This window comes from Rhopalosiphum padi, chromosome 1, assembly GCF_020882245.1.
Source record: "Rhopalosiphum padi isolate XX-2018 chromosome 1, ASM2088224v1, whole genome shotgun sequence".
NCBI lineage: Eukaryota > Metazoa > Arthropoda > Insecta > Hemiptera > Aphididae > Rhopalosiphum > Rhopalosiphum padi.
In genome coordinates this window covers 84383111-84402447 of record NC_083597.1, presented here as the reverse complement: position 1 = coordinate 84402447, position 19337 = coordinate 84383111, and the positions used below count along the sequence as shown (strand labels likewise).

The window sequence follows — 19337 nt, the reverse complement described above, 5'->3', positions numbered from 1 at the left end:
AAAATTTAAAGCATTTACGGTTATTCCTTCAAGAATTACAGTAAAACAACAAAAGTCGTTATTTTACAGGTGAATATGCGTTGTCGTAAAAATTTAAAATTCAAACGTTCATAAAACTTTAATTTGATTTTCCAATAGAATTTTTTTTAAATATAAATTGGAATACAGAACCTTGTATTAAATTGTTAAGGTATGAATATTAAAAATCTTATGAATGTTTAACTAATTCGTTAAAATAGTACTACCTATAACTTTCTTTTTTATAGATTTACGCTTAATTTTTTTTTGTTTCTATAACAAAATTGTAATTTATAACAAATCTTGTATTCAATTATCAAGCTTTATTGGTAATTAAAAAATAAAAACTAAAAACAAATCGAAAATTTTAATTGTTAATAAATAGTTTAAAAAGAGAAAAAATATTGAAAATTACACCATATAAAATAAAAATAAATATTTAGTAAAAATTTCTAATTTCTTATGCAGTTCGTTTTTGAATAATAAATAAAGAAATCAATCAATTTTGCCAATTAGCATAAAAATTCTTGTTTTCCAATTTAAAAAGTCTAAACTACAAATATCTAAAAAGAAAAAATAGTTGTGTTTCTATATTTTTAATAATTTTTAATTTTAATATGAAATACTTATTAGGAACATTGTATTAAATTAAAAAACCTAAGCTATTAATATTTAAAATTTAAGATTTGATGTATATTTACTACAAAATTCTTGTTTGTAACTTTTGTGATTTTGATGAATTTTGTAGAAATTTAAATTTCAAATGCATTTAAAATAAAAAGTGTGCCTGTGAATTTTAATAATTTTATACAGATATAAGAACCACTTATTTGAGATCTTGTATAACATTTCAAAGAATTTTTTCCCTACAAATTATTTTTTATTGACATCTAGAAAAAAAACAGAAGAATAACTAATAAATTATTTTAAACATAATAATAATATACCTACAATATCATGAGAATTGATGCGAGAAAAATGTGAATCAAGGATGGAAAAAGCCTAAATACTATGCCACTATATGACCGACGGTCGTGTATTTATGAGAGGTGGCGCCAAGCTTTTTTGGGTAGTTTCAAATTTTTCCAATCAAGGTTTGAAAATTTTCACGTGTCCAAAGGAAATTATATTTTCTAAAAATAAAGTTACAGATTTACTATATAATTTTATTAAGTATGTACACATATTTTGTAATTGTAAATTTTAAAATGTATACAATTTGTTTTTTTGAATTTCTTATAACCAAAATGTTATAAATAGCATAATTTTTAATTATTTCAATATTTTTGCGTATCATTGAAATTTGACAAACGTATCACTTTGTTTCGCGTGTCGTAAGTTCACCAACCCTGCTATTTACGTATATCTATAAGACTATAACTGAATACGCTATTAAGATTCATTCGCAAGCGTGGATTTATAAAACTAACGCGGGAGGGTACTTTGTTATTCTAAAGATGTCTTTAGGTTAATGTGGCTTAGATTTTTTCTTCGATTTTATGATGAAGAGCCCCTTTGATTTTAATTAAGTTATTGAGGAAAATTTGGTATTGATTAATTATCCATGTTGATAGGTAAGGCAATATCGTGCCATTACGCAGTTATAAAGTTTGTATAAACCATAGTGCTATTTTCGGAAATTAATTTTGGAGAATTTTTAGTTTTTTAATTTTAATTTTAGAAAAGCGGCAGCCATTACTGCGTATGCGTAAGTTAATATTCACAGTAAACTTATTATTGCCGTATACCTATAATAGCAGAGAACATTTTATCTTCTTTTTTTATTAAATACACCATCAACATTAAGCAACCTAGCCGTAATTTGTAACAATGAAATAAAAAAAACAAAATATTAAATAAATATAATTATGAAATATATTATACTACTTATAATATATACCTTATATTGTTCATATCAATACTAAATAACAGATTTAAATTAATAAATTAGATATAAAGAATTGTAGTTACGTGCATACCTATAAAACTATAATCACCATGTTATTGAAATAATAGGGCTAATCGTTAATGACCTTTGTATATTTTGAAGTCATGCTTTAAATTTAAATAAAAGGATTACCAACTGTATATCAAACACTATTATTGGCAGACTGATAGATTTTATGTACAATTTAAATACTTAGTATTTTAAATAGAAAAGATTATATTGTAATAAATTAATAAGTAAAATATACTTTTAAATTACCCACTGTTCAGTTTTTTTTTATTATAGCAGTTTTTTCTCATAGATATTTATGCAATAGGATCTAAAAAAAATATGTACCAACTTTGTATTATAAACTATTATTGAATTAATACTGAATTAAAACTTTAAATGTTAATTTTCATCATATTGTTTTGAAAATAATAAAAACGTATACAACAAAATGCATCACAAATATTATACCATGGTAATTGCGCATAATATATTTACTTATAGGTTTTGTTAACTATACTTTTAAAAGTTTATATATTTATTCGTATTATGATATTTAAAATTTATCAAAATACATTTTATAATAAATTCATTAACATGTATATTTTGTATATATACACCTTAAATATTCTTGTTTTGTAGATAAAACAAGGTACCTATTTAAGAAAGCACTTTCACAATTGTGCCATTTTCAAAAAACTTGTAGGTACTTATACAGGTATTTAAAACTATATATAAATGGTTCAACCCATTTGCACCGGAATCCATTTATCGTAGCCCATAATATGCGCCAAATTTAAAATAAGCGGAAATCTGAAATATTGCTGTTTATTGGGTAGCTATAAAATCTAAAATAATATCTTATCTATTGACGTTACTTGTGTTAATCAATCTTGTAAAATACCAATCAATAAAGAAAATTGTATGATGCATTTATCAATTGTAATTTTTGTGTTTCGTAAGTTTCGTAAGTACATGTTCAAGTGAGTACTCCTAAGTAATAATATAACTTAATAAAACTATATAATTCTAGTAAAAAAAAAGTTATTTAGTTGGTTTTTTTTTTTTAAATCACGTGAAAAAAATTGTCATATGTAACGCATATTTCATAATATATCAAAACTGACGATTTAAAAACAAAGATAACCGAAATTAAAAATATTCATAACCATGAGACGAAAACTGGAGATAGTTTAGTTTATGAACTTCAAGGGTGGTATAAAAGAAAAGCATGTAAATACTAGACATATTTTTCCGAATTTTCTAATTACTTATTTGATAATTATAATATTAATATGTCATGGAAAAATGTATATTTCTAGTATCAATTTAGGCTAAATTTCCATCTGAATTATATCGTACTATAAATTGTATTAAATCATTTCATAAACACTTTAATTCTCAATTTTGTTCATCTCACCCTCCAATAAGCCCAATAATAAAACAAAATTTTAATTAATACAAGTGAATAAAACCAAGACATAGAGACGAAAAAAAACGAATAAAATTGGATTATAAGATGTGGTATGAATTTAAAGAAAAAAATTTGCATAGTGTTCATACATTTTGAGGAATTGATTTATTATAATTATAATATTTGTAAAAATTGTATTATTAACGTATATCATTTTTTATTTGATCATACTCCTTAGCTCTTTCGGGTAATACATTCTTAACATCGAGGGTCAGCATGCCCAGTGAATTGCGCACGAACATGATGTAATAACAATACTACGCTTGGCTACGACCGTTTACCTCCTGTATTAGTGGGAGATGGTATTTTGCGCCAATTTTATTACCTGTAATGTGTGCCACCAATAGGTAAATTTAAGTACGTTTGTAATTTGTGTCAAAATATAAAAATATAACATGTATTTAAAAATTAATTTCAGTAATTTTCGCCACGACAGAAAACAAAATAGAATATGTAACTGCGTCACATTTTTAACTTCAATTGTTGAAATGAAAGTATACTTATATACATTTATTTATAAAATTATAACTATAATATGGCTGGATTTTATACATTGGAATTATACTTCTTTTTAATTACTTTTAATAATTTTCTAGATATGTATAACTATTATAATAAACTTGATTAATCCATAATTAAAAATACAATAATATGTTAATCTGTAAATATAATTTTTTAGTTATTTTATTTTTGTATACATTTATTTATAGTTATATAATATGAGTAATACGTATACTAATATGACTGGTTTGTATATGTTTTTTTAACTACAGGAATTATAGGTACTTATATTTAATACTTTTTAAAATAATTTTCAAGAAATGTATAACTATTAAAATTAACTTGATTGAACAATGATTAAAAATACATTAATATCTTAATTTCTAAAAAAAATTGTTTAGTTATTTAAAAATGGCGCAAATTGCATAAGTAAATATTTTTTTCTTCGGGTTGTTTTTGGCGCAAATTAAATACGCTCGTATTAGTGGCCTTACTCTTAATATCGCTTCCAACATCGATTTCCCAGCCTTGACACTGTATTGGTTTTCTGCGACATTCCCAGAGGATAAGAGGCGATCTTGAAGCTTGCCTGTAATAAGCAGCTTTTCAAATAGTTTTCCGATTAAGTTCGGCATACATAAAGTAACTATAGGTTGATAGGCTGATGGTTTGTCCCGCACCTTTCCCAGCTTGTATAAAAGTATGAAGCGTGCAGTTTCCATTCTTATAAGTAGAATGAGCTACGGATGCAGTCATTGTACATCGAGGCGAAGCGATTCGAGTGTAGCTTGACCACCGCCTTCAATACTTCGTTGGGGATGCTGTCTGGCCCCGATACCTTGTCGTTTGGCTATCATATCATTGTAGCTGCCACTTCATTAGATAAGAACCAAGCATGCTCCAAGTTCTTACGGTGTATGGTGCTCTTGCCGCTGTAGGTCTAGACGAGAATAGCGCGCTAACAATGCTATCTAGTGGTCTCAGCAGTTCGATTCCCGGGATTGTCTTCTTTTGTTTGAGTTTTTTACTACGATTTTCTACGGAAGTCCCCACAAATCGCTGTTCATCAGATCACAAATTTTCTTATACGTTTCCTCCTTTACTGCTAGGATGCCTCAGGACAGAGTCTTCCGTTCTCTACTATAAAAGCCTCTTTTTCCACACGGAGTTCATTTCTCCAATTTTTTTCCTCTTGCAATAGTTTTTATTTTTCTCGCTTCACTATGTCACGCGTGACAGCAATTTTCGTTGCATGTTTCCTTTGACATGCTGGTGTCGCATACCACTATCAATTAGCTTAGTTTATAGGTATTTTTCTTTCGCTGAAGTCACTATTAGATAAGATCTGTGCTTGAATGCCTCGACAAGCTTCGATTGGTCAAGTTTCTTTTACGCCTATTAGTTTTGAACCCGCGCCTGAGGCCGGATCCTAGGCATACCGGTATACCACGACTATACACTATATGTTTATGGAAATTCATAGATTTCTCCTCTATAAATGACCAGCCATCTGGCTTGGTGCGGATTTTGACATAAACATAAGGTTAACGTGAAACTGACGCCTCCCTACAAACATTAACTTATTGCCAAAGTTCCACACTACCACTCCAAGATAAACTGAGAGATCGCCTAGCGCTTTGCAATTTTCGTCTTCCTTTGAGTAACCACATTTGTGAGACTTTGAGTTGAAATCAGTTGCTACGACAGCAGGGTTAGGTAACCCACTTTCTCCTTTTTTAAATTTAAGATCACCTATACCATGTGATGACCTTAGATTATAGATGGGTATTAAAACATTTGTTTCCATTCCATTCCAAATTCTGAAATGACGTATTGAGTAAAAGACCTTCGCGACACAGTTGTAGGTCAAAATGAGAAAAATCCTAATATCGATAACTATTGTCACATAAGGCCATTATAGTTTCTATAATGGTTATATAGATTTGTATATAGTTATAATCATAATATATAAATGCCAAATTAATTAATGACACAGTAATACGTTATTGACAATTTAAGTAAACATAAGTAATATATAACTCTTTACTATATAAACATAAGTATTATATATTGTGTGTTTCATAAAACACCCACATTACATTACAACAAACATAAGACATTACATTTAACTTTCAATAATATGTGATACGCTCATCGAAATCCTTTCATCACTATGATAATAAGCCCAATCGTGCATTTGCTCTATAATTACAATTATTACTATTATCAATTTATTTATTTAGTACCTATTATATACATGGGCGTTAACTAGCTTTAATATTTAAAAGGGCTAGAGTTCTAGAAAACCAAAGTTAAAAATAATTTGAAGGCTAATTGAGACTAAAAAGTAAAACCTTATAGGGGGTTAAATACAAATACAGGGGGCTAAGCCCCGCTAAATCCCCCCTAGTTACGCCGATGATTATATACCTATATAACAATTATAATCAATTGTCAAGCAAAAGCGTAGAAAAATTATACACGATAGCAATTTTTATTAGAACGTTGTATGCCTAGTTTATAATTTATCATTTTTCCATTAGTATATAAACATTATAAACTTTACTAATGGACTCGTCAATTTAAGTAATTACCTAATTATGTGTTTGTATATAATCATAACGGAAAAATATTCTTCCCACCACGACGTCTCAAAATACGTTTGTGTAGCAATCTTTTATTTTGATAAGATTAATATCTATCTATTCTATCTTCTATCTAGTTGAAAACTTCTAATAAAGGTACTTTCGGTAAATAGCTTCCATGCTCTTAATTTTCAGTCATTTTTTTTATAATTTCTTTTTCTTGCTAACATTTCTTTATTTTGTATTTTCATGTACAGATTGTAAATGTTACATTTTAATGAAAAAAGATACATTATATTTTTCCTTGAAAACCACGTCATGGGAATGTACACAAGCATATTTTTATTTTTGTACTTCGTTAAAAAAGTATATATATTAATGTCACGATAAAAACAGCAAAATATAGATTTGTATATGCTGGTTATTGGAATTACATATTAAGAAAATAAAACTAATATAATATTGAATATTTATATGATCTATATTTTGTAACAACTTTCATATTCTTTATAACTATTCCTAGTAACGGTACTGAACAGTATAAACATTACATTTATATATCCATACAAATTAGAATGTAAAAAGAAGTTTAAAAAATGATCTAATTAATTATTAACATTCATTATCATTAGAGACAGGAAATATATAAACTATTAGAATAGATAAGTATGTACATAGTAAGTTAATATGACGTGTATACGTTATAATAGTCATTACATCATACAACTATGGTAAATGGTTAAAAACGAAATATAAAAGAAGAAAATAAAATTATAAAAAATTATATTTTATACACAATAGTATATGTATTCACTATTTAGTATGTATTAAATTTGTTCAAAATATGAAAAAAATATACAATTTAAATGCATTTGAAAAAAAATATTTTAAATTTATATACTTTAGCGTATATATATATATGATATTATTATTTTTTATTTATGAATAAAATCAATTACATGAAACAACAATATTTACCATCAAATGTTCTTATTTAAATAATCTACGATTGTATACGATTGTATTAGTATGTTTCAACATTTACAGACATTTTAAAAATGACAATGTGATATTAGAAGTGGGTGTCTATTATTTACTATGTAATTTAACTTAGCATTAGGGAATTATTTTTATTCTTATTCTAAAATCACAAATTAATGGTTTTTTTTATTATTTCAAATTATTTAGATATATTTGACTTATATATATTATTATGCCAATTGCCTGCAATGACACAATGCATTACAGAATAAAATAAAATATTGAAATTATTAATTACTATGATTACAAACCAAAACTCTACTAGAATGCCGGAAAGAAATACCTATCTAAATACATGTTGATATGCGTATCAAGTCTAGCCCTATTTATAATAAAAGAACTGTGATTTTTAATACGAAAAAAAATAATTATACCTCTTATATATATTTACTATAAGATACTTTGTATCCTATGATCGTTGTGTAGTGAGTGTTGTAATGGTTTTTAAGAAATTGAGACACCTGCAATAATATACGGTTAATAAACATATAGGTGTATTTAGGCTGTATTTATCTATACCAGATCCTCATGAGTCATGACATATTTAAATAACTCCATTAAAAAATGAACTGATTTCTCGCATTAAACAAATCGACCTTCATTTTAGTCCGCCGGCGCTTAATTACAATTGATCGAATAAACTTGTATCATACGTTGTTTTCGTATACGGATACAGTATACCTACATATATAATATAGCGAGCGTCCCAGAAAAATATAGATACTTTAAAATAGTTGAGTAACGGCAGTAACGCAGATTACATTACTCTGTCATTTTAAGTTAATATTATATCGTGGCACGTATAAACCATCGATGAATTTTCCTGCCATAAATCTATAGTATATAGCCAGATACCTACCGAGTCGCATGTACAACCACTAAGCATTTAATGAACCAATAGTAAGCTAATAATTCTTTAAACTTATTCTAGTGATTCATAATTGGTCAATTAAATTTTATTGAACCATTAAATAACTAGGTACCTAATCAACTTTTCACGCCATCGGACAATATTCTTATAAATATGTGCAATTTTTAGTTTTCATACCAAAAATCTTTAACAAATGTTACAGTCATATTATGTTATCATAATAATAAATTCATAAATAACATGAAATATATGTAATTATCGATCAACATATTAGATCAATAAAATTAATTATCGTTTTTAGGTCTGTATATATAGGTATGGCGCAGTTAACGAGTTGTGTTCCGACGAAATTTCTCATACACGAGTTGTGTCCCAGTAATAAAAGAGGGATACACGAATTGATTCACAAATGTTTTATAAAGTTTTACACAAGTTGTATATTAATAAATTCAAATCAATATTTTTCACAAGAATAAAATATGTCATTTCGTTAATCAAAGTAAAAAAATTTAAATCTGTTTTAAGTTTTAACTATAATAATATGACTTTTTATACGAACTTTCTCATTTTTCATGTAAAATATTATAATATATAACATACTTTTAATTTTTTAATAGTCAAATTCATCAATTCATGTAACCCAAAAACATCTGCGTGACACAATTCAGTATTTTGGACACAACTCGTTTGCAGTCAGGTAGGGATATTTACATATCGTCATAATGTAAAATTCTCAATGTTTTAAATAATTGTAGAAATTATTCAAAAATTCTTAAATTGATTATGAATTTTGAATATTATGATTATAATAAATATACCTAAGTAACGAGTTGCCTACAATCAAACAGTCAACTACTGCATAATTTTAGGGTAGACGGAAAAATAAAACAAAAAAAAATCCAAAGAAAAAAAACCACGAAAATAAAAACCAAATTTTTATATTTTGCTATATTTTAAAAGTTGACAAAAAATCAGGATAAGTTATAAGTTTAAAAAAATTATAAGATTCATAATTTTATCAGTCGAATAAAGTAAAAATAATAATAATAAAAATTGATCAGTCGAATATTTTTTTCTCGCGTGTTTCATAACGAACATATATTATGGCCTTTAAACGTTACTTTGTCTTTTCCTTTATTAGAGGTAATTATTTCCATAATTAAACACAAAATAAATTTGAAAAACTTGTAAATGACAAATTAAAAGTTTAAACCACTTTAAATACGACCTTTCGATAACACTTATTCGATTTCCCATGTTAAATTACACTGTGTAACAACTAAATAATCTATAAAATAACTAGCCAGGCACGTATACAACGTATACGGGGAGGTTAACCCCCTCCCACCGCCCCTGTATACGTGCCTGTTACTAGCCCCACTGGGTATAATACCTACAATAAAATGATGCACATGTGCCTGTATTATCTTAACAGTCTAAATAAGACAAAATTTGTAATGAATAACGTAGATGTCGTAGATACGCTTTTTATCTTAATGGTAGTTCTATGCCTCTATAGTACTTTTATAGCTATATACTTATATATATACTATAGTCATATATAGGTACAAAGATATAAGATATAAGATGTTAATTGAATGATGTTAGCATGTTACCTAAATTTTCTCAAAACGGAAACACTACTTCCAAAACATAGTATAACAAAGTTAAGCTACTTTTTATATATATATATTTTTTAATTATTCAAAGTTTACAAATTTTGTTACGAAAGTATTCAATAAATCTAACTCCTGGGTAGTTGAATTGATGATCTAAATTTTTGATTAAAAAATTAAAACTATTATTTCTTATGTGAAATATAACATATAGCAAAATATAAAATGTTGGTTTTTATTTTCATGGTTTTTTTATCTCTTGGTTTTTTTTTCCGTTTATTAAATGTGGTCATGTAGCAACTGACAATACATTATAATTCCTAACTTATATATTAAAATAATAGAATACATAGCGTTCACGTTAAATCTATCACCAATAAATAAGTGATTCCATGTTAATCGGCCATCCTGTTAATTTCTCAGTTATCCTAAGCCAAGTCAGTGAGCGGTGGTAAAATGATTTTGTCATAGATGTGGCTGATTTTTTAAAATGCTCTATTTATCATTAAAAATACAACTTATGGTTATACCTAATATCCATTTTTTAAATTATGGTAAATACAAACTTTATTTACAAAATTATAAACGTATTAAGAGGACCCACATGTGTTGTCACGGTCATTGATGATATTGTAGTTATTGAACATTCTCGATCATCGAACGGGGTAAATCCCCGTAATAGACAACTAAATACCAATAATAAATAATAATAATAGTCTAGTTCTTAGATATGAGACATGAGTCCATAAAAAATAGATAATAATAAACCATACACATTACACAGTGTATTAGGATATAATATAGTAAAAAAAAAAATGTAATATATTATATACCAGTGGTTCCCAACCTCTTCTATTCTACGTCCCATTTCTAGGTTTTAAAAAGTCTCGCGCCCCCCTCTTATAAATTACAAAAAATCATCACCTTTTTTTATTCATTTTTGATTTTTTCCCTACATTGTAAAATAAAAATAATTTAATTAATAAAATTTTACTTCATAATGATTGCTTGCGCCTCCCCAGCAATGTTTACACGCCCCCACCACAAGTTGGGAAACACTATGCATACATCATATATACATTTTTATAAATATTTAAAAAAAGTTCATGGGGGTCTTTTCTATTCTCCTTCATTATCCCTCCCATTGTTTGACCACCACTGAGCTCGTACTATAATTATTATTATAGTGCACCAATATAGTGCTATTTATTTTATCTCTATATAATACAAAGAATTCATTAGTATTATTAAAAATAAAAATAAAATAAAATATTCATTAGTCATAAACTCATAACATAATATGAATAATATTCCATGCCAAAAAAATATTAAAAGGTTTAGCGGGTAATATATATTAAATTATATTTAGAAGTTAAGTGCATAATCGTAATCTAAAAACCAGGAGGTCAAAAAGAAATTTCTCCATTTTATAGTTGGGGAGAAAATATCGCTCCTCCCCCATGTGCTTGATAAATATTTTGTAAATTTAATTAAATGTATTAATTAATACTTATTTTCATACATTTAATGATTCATTTTTATAATAAATTGTCATCATACTACATAGTAAAGACTAAAAATCACATAACCCACACTTTAAGAGGACCAAGGAACAATAATTATTTAAACAATTCCTTAGTAATATTTTTACTTGTACTACAGTAGAGTTAGTAAGCTAATTATGATGTATAATTTTGTATTTTAATTATTACTTTAAGGTAGATTTGAACATTTATCTAAACCAAACCAATCAACTCAAGTATGTACATGATCTACTGCTCTATTTCTAAGAATACAATTTAGATAAATTTAAAAATTACAATAAAGGCAAAAATAGTAATAGTAATTATAATAATTAATAATTATGGGCACTGCAACTAATTAAAAAATGTATAGCTATATTGATTTCATAAAGTTCCTATTACCTATCCTAGTATCAACTTATATTTATATATATATATATATATATTAACACTAATTAAATTATTTGAAAAATAAAGACAATTTTACAGATAATATTAATCATTATTATAACAATATTGTTAATTAATATAGATATTAATTAAAATTATTTATCTACATTACAGGTATTTAGTATTTAAATACTTCATAATGAAAATTTTAGATTCAATAAAATAATTAACAGGTAAATGGTTATAAAAGTATATAACAATATCTAATTTTTAAGACACGACAAAATTCTTATTTACTATTCCAAATAATGTTCAATCAGCGGAAAAAATTACCATTACTCATCAATTATGATTAATTTTGCTGATTTAGATTATGGGCGAAACAAGTTTGCATATCAACCAACTCAATGTTGTTTTTTATTTGTCTTGTTATCATGTTTAAAAGGTAATTTTCGATTTTCTCATCAGTTTATTAACTTTTATCTATAAATGCAGCCGTGTTAGGAAAAACTACAAAAAAACGATGACTTTTTATTTTTAACCTAATTGGGTACCTATTTACCATTTTTATTTCAGTGAATATAATTTTTATTTGTTATGGCAATTAAAAATAAAATTAAACAAATTTTTGTAAAGAGTTAAGAGTTGTGAGTAGAGGTTGACGAGGTTGGCCAATCCTAATTATCTATCTACAAAATAATGTATCAGGAGTCAGGACATCGCATGTACGAATTATCTAAATATTAAAATTAAAATGTAATAATCATTATAATATTATGAAATATAAATAATAACACAAGTTCATTTTTTTTTAACTTTTTATAATATTTTTTTCCAGATTCTAAGCTAATCGATAAATTGATTTATTTTATAATAATTTGTTTTTTTTTTTGTGTTTGCGTACTCAATAAGGTCGATAAGTAGTCGATAAAATGTTTCAATTTTTACTTTAAGGGTGATTTTAGATAACAAATTAGATCTAATTCATATTTTAAAGATGTCAAAATTAAAAATTCACAGTACTATACTTATAATTGAAAAACTAATAATAAAATAAAAGCGAGAATTTTCACATAAATTCAATATTATTATTAAAATTGTTTTGTAACCATGATTACGAACATTTAGACGGTATTCGCTCAGAATCGTTTTTCATTGTATACAATAGGATATATATCAATTTACTCAAATTTAACAAAATCCATTATAATGATTTATTCAATAACGAATTCCACTCGACATCTAATGTACCTATTTAGCAGAGCGGTACCAACTTGCATATACTTATTTTTATTATTATTATTATTGTTTTAATGTTGAATTGTTATTTTTTTATTATTACTTATACAATATTAATTTTTATAATGATGCCAAACTAATTTAGTGTAAACGATTATTTATTTTTTACTTCATAATCGGTTCGATTAATTAGTATTTAGTACATTAGTTTGGTATAAAAAATAATACTTAGCTCCACCTTTAGTTATATAAGCTTTTAAAACTTCAAATTATCGGAATTGATGCACCTTTTTCTTTACTAAAAAAATGTTGTAGCGTAATCGATGAAATATCAGTATGTACAGTTAGCACAATAATATTTTGAAAATATTGAAGATTATCAACACTCTTTTATTCTGTAGTCTGTTTCTCATTCAAAAAAATGATATTTTATCTCAGTTAAAGATATTAAAGCATACATTTTGGGGGGAGGTGCTTGGAGCTTCTTAGCACCCTCATATTTCATATTAGCACCCCCAAATTTATAATAGAATCATCTATTTTTATTGGTTATAACATATAGCTTATGAATTATGATCTATACATAATTATGAACTTAAATTTAAAACATTTAATCCAAATTGTGCCAACTGCCAATATTATCTTATCTGGAAAAAAAGAAGATGAAAATAAATTGTCATAAACAATACAGTGGTTAGTTATAGATGCTAAACATATAGTAAACATAAGACTTTTAGACTTTATTATATTATTTATTATTTAGTATCAGTATAGGTAGGCACTACGATATGCGACAATATTTTCACGCGTATCCGAGGAAGCGGCAACAAACAGTCGAAAAGATTATTTTTTAAACCGGTCCAGTCATCAACACGGGTCGAAAATAATGTTAATATAATCATACGCTATAGCCGTCGTCATATGTTGCGGTGTGCCCTCATTATCATGACTACGACTAAGGCGGCGGCGACGGTAAGCCGGTCAACGGTTTTGTGGGTCAATCGGCGACGGGCTGTGCGCATGGAATGCACCGCGCCTCCTCTCTACAACCCGGTAACCGGTGCTCGCGAAAACCGGCCACAGCTCGCGGCGTCCGGACGGATCGACACGCTATAATAACGCTATAGTATCGCGGTCAAAAACGCCGTCGACGTCGCTGCCACAATCGCCACTGCCGCCTCCGTCGCCGCTGGTCAGTGTCTTTTAGGTAGCCGCAACGCATACGATGAACGCTTCGCGGTCGGTCGCGGGTTCGCTAGCGTCCGTTCTTGCGTTCACGCTCATCGCCGTCGCCGTGGCTGAGTCCGATCCGGTCGTGCACGACAACGTAGTCGCACTGCAGACAACGAAGACCGCCGTACCGGCTGAAGGTCGTGGACACTTCAAGAAGATGATGTTGAACCCGTACATGCTGATACCACAGCTGATCGCACTGGGCTTCGCGCCGATAGTTCTGGCCAACCTCAAAATGATGGTCATGTCAGCGCTAATGATCAACAACATGGCCCTGAACGCAGCCATTTTCATGACCATCCGCAACATGGTATTCGGCCCGCGGCCCAAGGTCAAGTACGTCAACCACGGTTATCACGAACACCAACATCATCATAATCATCGCCAAGAAGATGGCGATCGTCAGCACTACCACAATGAGAGACAGAGTGAGCAGCAGCCGCCGTCACTGCAACACCACACGTCGTCGGAAGGGACGCAAAAGGGTACAGACCAACGCCGCAAGAGGACGGATACAGCCATCGCTGCTTCGTTGCGACGACCGGCGCCACCACCACTACAGAGGCACAGGGTTTAAAAAACACCATATTAATTTTTTTACGCGCCTTTTAATTTATATTATTCTGTAAACACCGACTAGTCCACTTAATCAATTAAGTTATTTAATTTGCATTTTTATTCGTACGGTCGAATCAAAGCCCAAGTCAACCTAGGTGTCATATAACATGTAAGTACTATGTACTAAAGTTCACAATAAGTACCAGATTCCAATGAAAATCGCTAAACATATAATTAATCAATAGCCAGTCCCTATTTTTGTGTGCAGTAGCTAATGACAAATAGACAAAATAAAGTTTATGTTTACTAGTTACAACCCTAAAAAGATGTTTTTCTACTGTCTAGATGTGCTAAAAAAAATGGTTGTGTGTAGTAGCAAAATTTAAAAAAAAAATATGGACTAGCCAGCTATATTATAATATGGTCCCTTTTAAACATGATTTGATGACTCATTAAACTTAAATGAACCATAAAATGAATCAAGTTTTTTATACGATTTGTCAATTGTATAGGTTTAATACTTACGTACGCAAATACATGACCAAGTATAGAGTGCCAAAATGGTATACCTACGTCCTACAGTGTTCTGTGAAGATTCACTTGTAAAGAATGTTGAATGGACGTATTTAAACTTTACATTATCCTAAATTTGCTTCAGGAGTGTGTTCATGGCGGGAGGAGTATCATATCCCCGCTTTGAGTTATTTTTGTATATTTATTTCTCATAATTTATTATTAAAATAAAAATTCATGTTTTTATATTTTTTTCTGTGTAATTTTTATTTGTTCATTTTAGTTAAGTTGGTCGATAACAGGAAAATATATGAAAGCATATATTTACTGCCATCACTGAGTAATTTACGCCATGATATTACTAATAAATATTAAGTAATAATAATAATATTTAATAATAATATACAAATTATTCTTACAGCTTTCACACGATTAATGACCTATTATTATAATTAACTAAAACGCAAGAGTATATATTATTTTTGGTTATAATGTGGTCTGGGAGTAGTCTAAAATGCATTCCCCCTTTCAAAAAAGCTGAGCACGCAATTGGGCCACTGAGTTGCTATATAGTTTGCTACATAAACAATAAACATCCTCGTAATCTTGTGAGATACCCTGTAATTTATAGGCATGTTAAGATTTTATAAGTAAGGAAGGAAAATGCTTATATATTATTTCATATCATACTCTACTCTGTTCATCATGATGTGAATACGCCGTTTTGCCCAAAAATTACAAATAAAATAAAATTAATCATCATAAATAAAATACTTACTACAAAACATATTTTTTTTAATATTATGCCTAAATTATAATAATTCTTATGTCATATTGTCATTCGTTATTATAGTTTTTCCAACAAACCTTAGGTAGGTAGATATTTGGAAAAGCCAATGAAACGTTAAGCGGATGACTAATTCAATTTTGAATTAGAAAACTAAGTTTTGAGGTTAGCGCATACAGTTAAATATAGTCGGATTTTGTCAGAGTAGGTACTATAGTTTGATTTCTTATAGATATGACAGATATGTATTTCAATGCTTTTCATAGTTTAATTTATTTTCACAATTCACAAACGAGTAGAATATTTCGAGCAACATATAAAAGATACACACTACGTGAAATGGCACTCTTAACATATCGTATTTTATTATAGTTATAGGTATTATTACGGAGAAAGTGAGTTCACGCATTTCCCAAGTTTCACTGAAACGATGTGTTTTATGACAGAAATATCTATATTCTATACAATCGCGGTATAAAATTATATGCACGAAGTCAATTTAACAGCGCACATCTTAAAATAAAAAAACCTTTTGAGCGTATAAATTGAGTCAAACCAATTTGCCTATACAATAACATCATATTTTATTTAGATAGGTACCTACATAGCTTAAGAGGTCGCAAACGATTAGTCTGGTTAGTCACATGCATTTTTCTGTTTTTAAATTATCTTTAAATATATGTTTATTTTATCAAATTCCTAATTTAATACACGTCGGTTCCTATACAATCATACCTCCGTCCTACATTATTTTATACGTATTGTTTATAATATATTTATATATAAACTGACAATTAACAAAAAAACATTTAAAATAGACCCATTTGTTTAATAAATATACCTAACATACCTATGTCCTATATTAAACGCTACGAAAATGTATCATGTATAATATATATAAGTACGAGTATATCTCTTATAATTAAATATATGCCTACGCAGCTACACAGCCTCTCAAGTCTCAATAACTCCATAATGGTCCTACCTGTTGTCTTGCAAAAAAATAGTGGGTATACGTACGTCATGTAAGTATGAGGTGATATTAAAAAGCTTATAACTTATAATATAGGTACTTAGAATATTATTCGATGATCAGATAGTATAAAGGTACCTAGCATCTGAGACTTAAAAATTACAAATAATCATACCCAGTTTATATTCTATAGAATATTTTTTTACGCAATGAAAATTCTAATAGATATAGTATGCGACCATATACTCACCCATTATCGTTAATTTAATGAGTTACTATAAGCTAAAAAAAAAAACGGCCACTCTGACTCTTGTAGTTTGCACGTTACAACTACTTAAAACTCGTTTTAGTATATGCAGCGATTTGATACAATATGTTTCGATTAAGATTGTTTTAACCACCGAACGATTTCACAATCAGTTTTTATTTGTTGATTCCTATTTTTTATTTTAACGTCCTCACACTTCATAACATAATACAGGTACCTAATATAAATAGGTATACAGTATACACCAACAAGCATTAACGTTCCAGTGAATTGTACGTTTAGTTCCCGCTCCAACAGACCATGCAATATCATATTATTATAATATTGCTGTAGGTATACACACGGAGTGATTCGAATACAAAAATCTTATGATATAAATCATAAATGACGCGCAATCTAAACGTTGCAACGCGTTGATAGGTACCTACATGTATTTTGGAAGCCAACAAATCAGTATTTGAATCGCGGAGTGACCACAGAGACGCGAATTATGAATACGCGGTCATTGGCCACATATTATTCTAATTCACTAACTATTTGTAAATAAATTATTACACCAGTCTCCCATAACTCGTTTTTTTCAATTCAACCTCTACATAGGTATACTACGCATAAACTATATACAATACACGTAGCCAAGAAAGTAGGAGCTAATAATCAAAATAATCCTATATTATGTTGTTTATATAGGGAGACGTCCAGTGGTAATTTAGAAAAAATATTTTTATTTATCGGGAACTAGTAATTAAGACCAAACTAGGCTAAATGAGGATGAGAGTAATTGGATCCAAGTAGTGCTTTTTTACACATGAATATAATGAAGTTGTTTGTTTATAATACATTTAGAATTTTAGAATCTAAGCTGAGCATTGAATGTATTGACTATTCAACTATTGGCTATATAATAATGTTATTTGGCTAATATTATTATTTTTTTTTAAATTCTTTTAGAGGGGGTCAGAAAAAATGTCTTGTAAGTTTTAAAATAATTGGGCAAAAATAAAAACAGCAAATGTTGCTCTGTACAGTGTATAATGTATATGTGTTGAGTGTACCTACCTCGTCATTGAGACATTAAGTAGGTCAATGTAATAAATATTAAATTTTAATTTAATAATAAAGGTTTGCATTCAATAAACGATACTGAACAGAAAAATGGTCTATCTAGTAGGTATCTACCAATGTTTCTAAGGATATTTTATTAAATATATGTTTTTCGATTAGTAATAACTAATAAGTAATAATTAATAAGGTAGGTTGAAGTAATTTTTGCAAATAACAAATTACATATAATATAACTATTTACTATAGATGTTATGAACTTATAAGTCAATAGTCAATACTTCAATACTATAATAGTGGAGTAGGTATGATATGGTTTATACTTTATATTACAAGTAATAAAATAATTAATAATGTATAATAAATAATATACGTAATGGCAAATAAATAGTTTCAATTAATTGCTCTACAAAATAATATTTTTTGAATAGCAATATTATATCAATAGAATAAAACGCTATTTGTTGTTTCAATTTTGTAAAAAAAAAAATGGATACGGCATTATGCTTAACTTTTTTTTTTTAGTTACAATTATATAAACATATATTAATTGTATGATTTAAAGTGAATTTAAAATATAAATTGAACATAAATGCACTTTGTATAAAATAAATTAGATCTAAATTACTTGCATACTATTTTTTGGACTGATTGAGATTTTGAGTAAAGTTTTTAGAAAAATATGTATGCATTTGACCTAACATCCTGAAACTCAAACATATATATTAGTTGTTAAAAAAATGTCATAA

At 28.0% G+C, this 19337-nt stretch overlaps 1 protein-coding gene across 1 annotated transcript; it reads left to right on the top strand.

Moving 5' to 3' along the window:
* The first annotated feature begins 14227 nt into the window (after positions 1-14227).
* On the top strand, positions 14228-15746 carry LOC132916989 (uncharacterized). The gene has a single exon (XM_060977480.1). The coding sequence runs from the start codon at positions 14420-14422 to the stop codon at positions 15002-15004; it is 585 nt and encodes a 194-aa protein (XP_060833463.1). The 5' UTR covers positions 14228-14419; the 3' UTR covers positions 15005-15746.
* The last annotated feature ends 3591 nt before the right edge of the window (positions 15747-19337 follow it).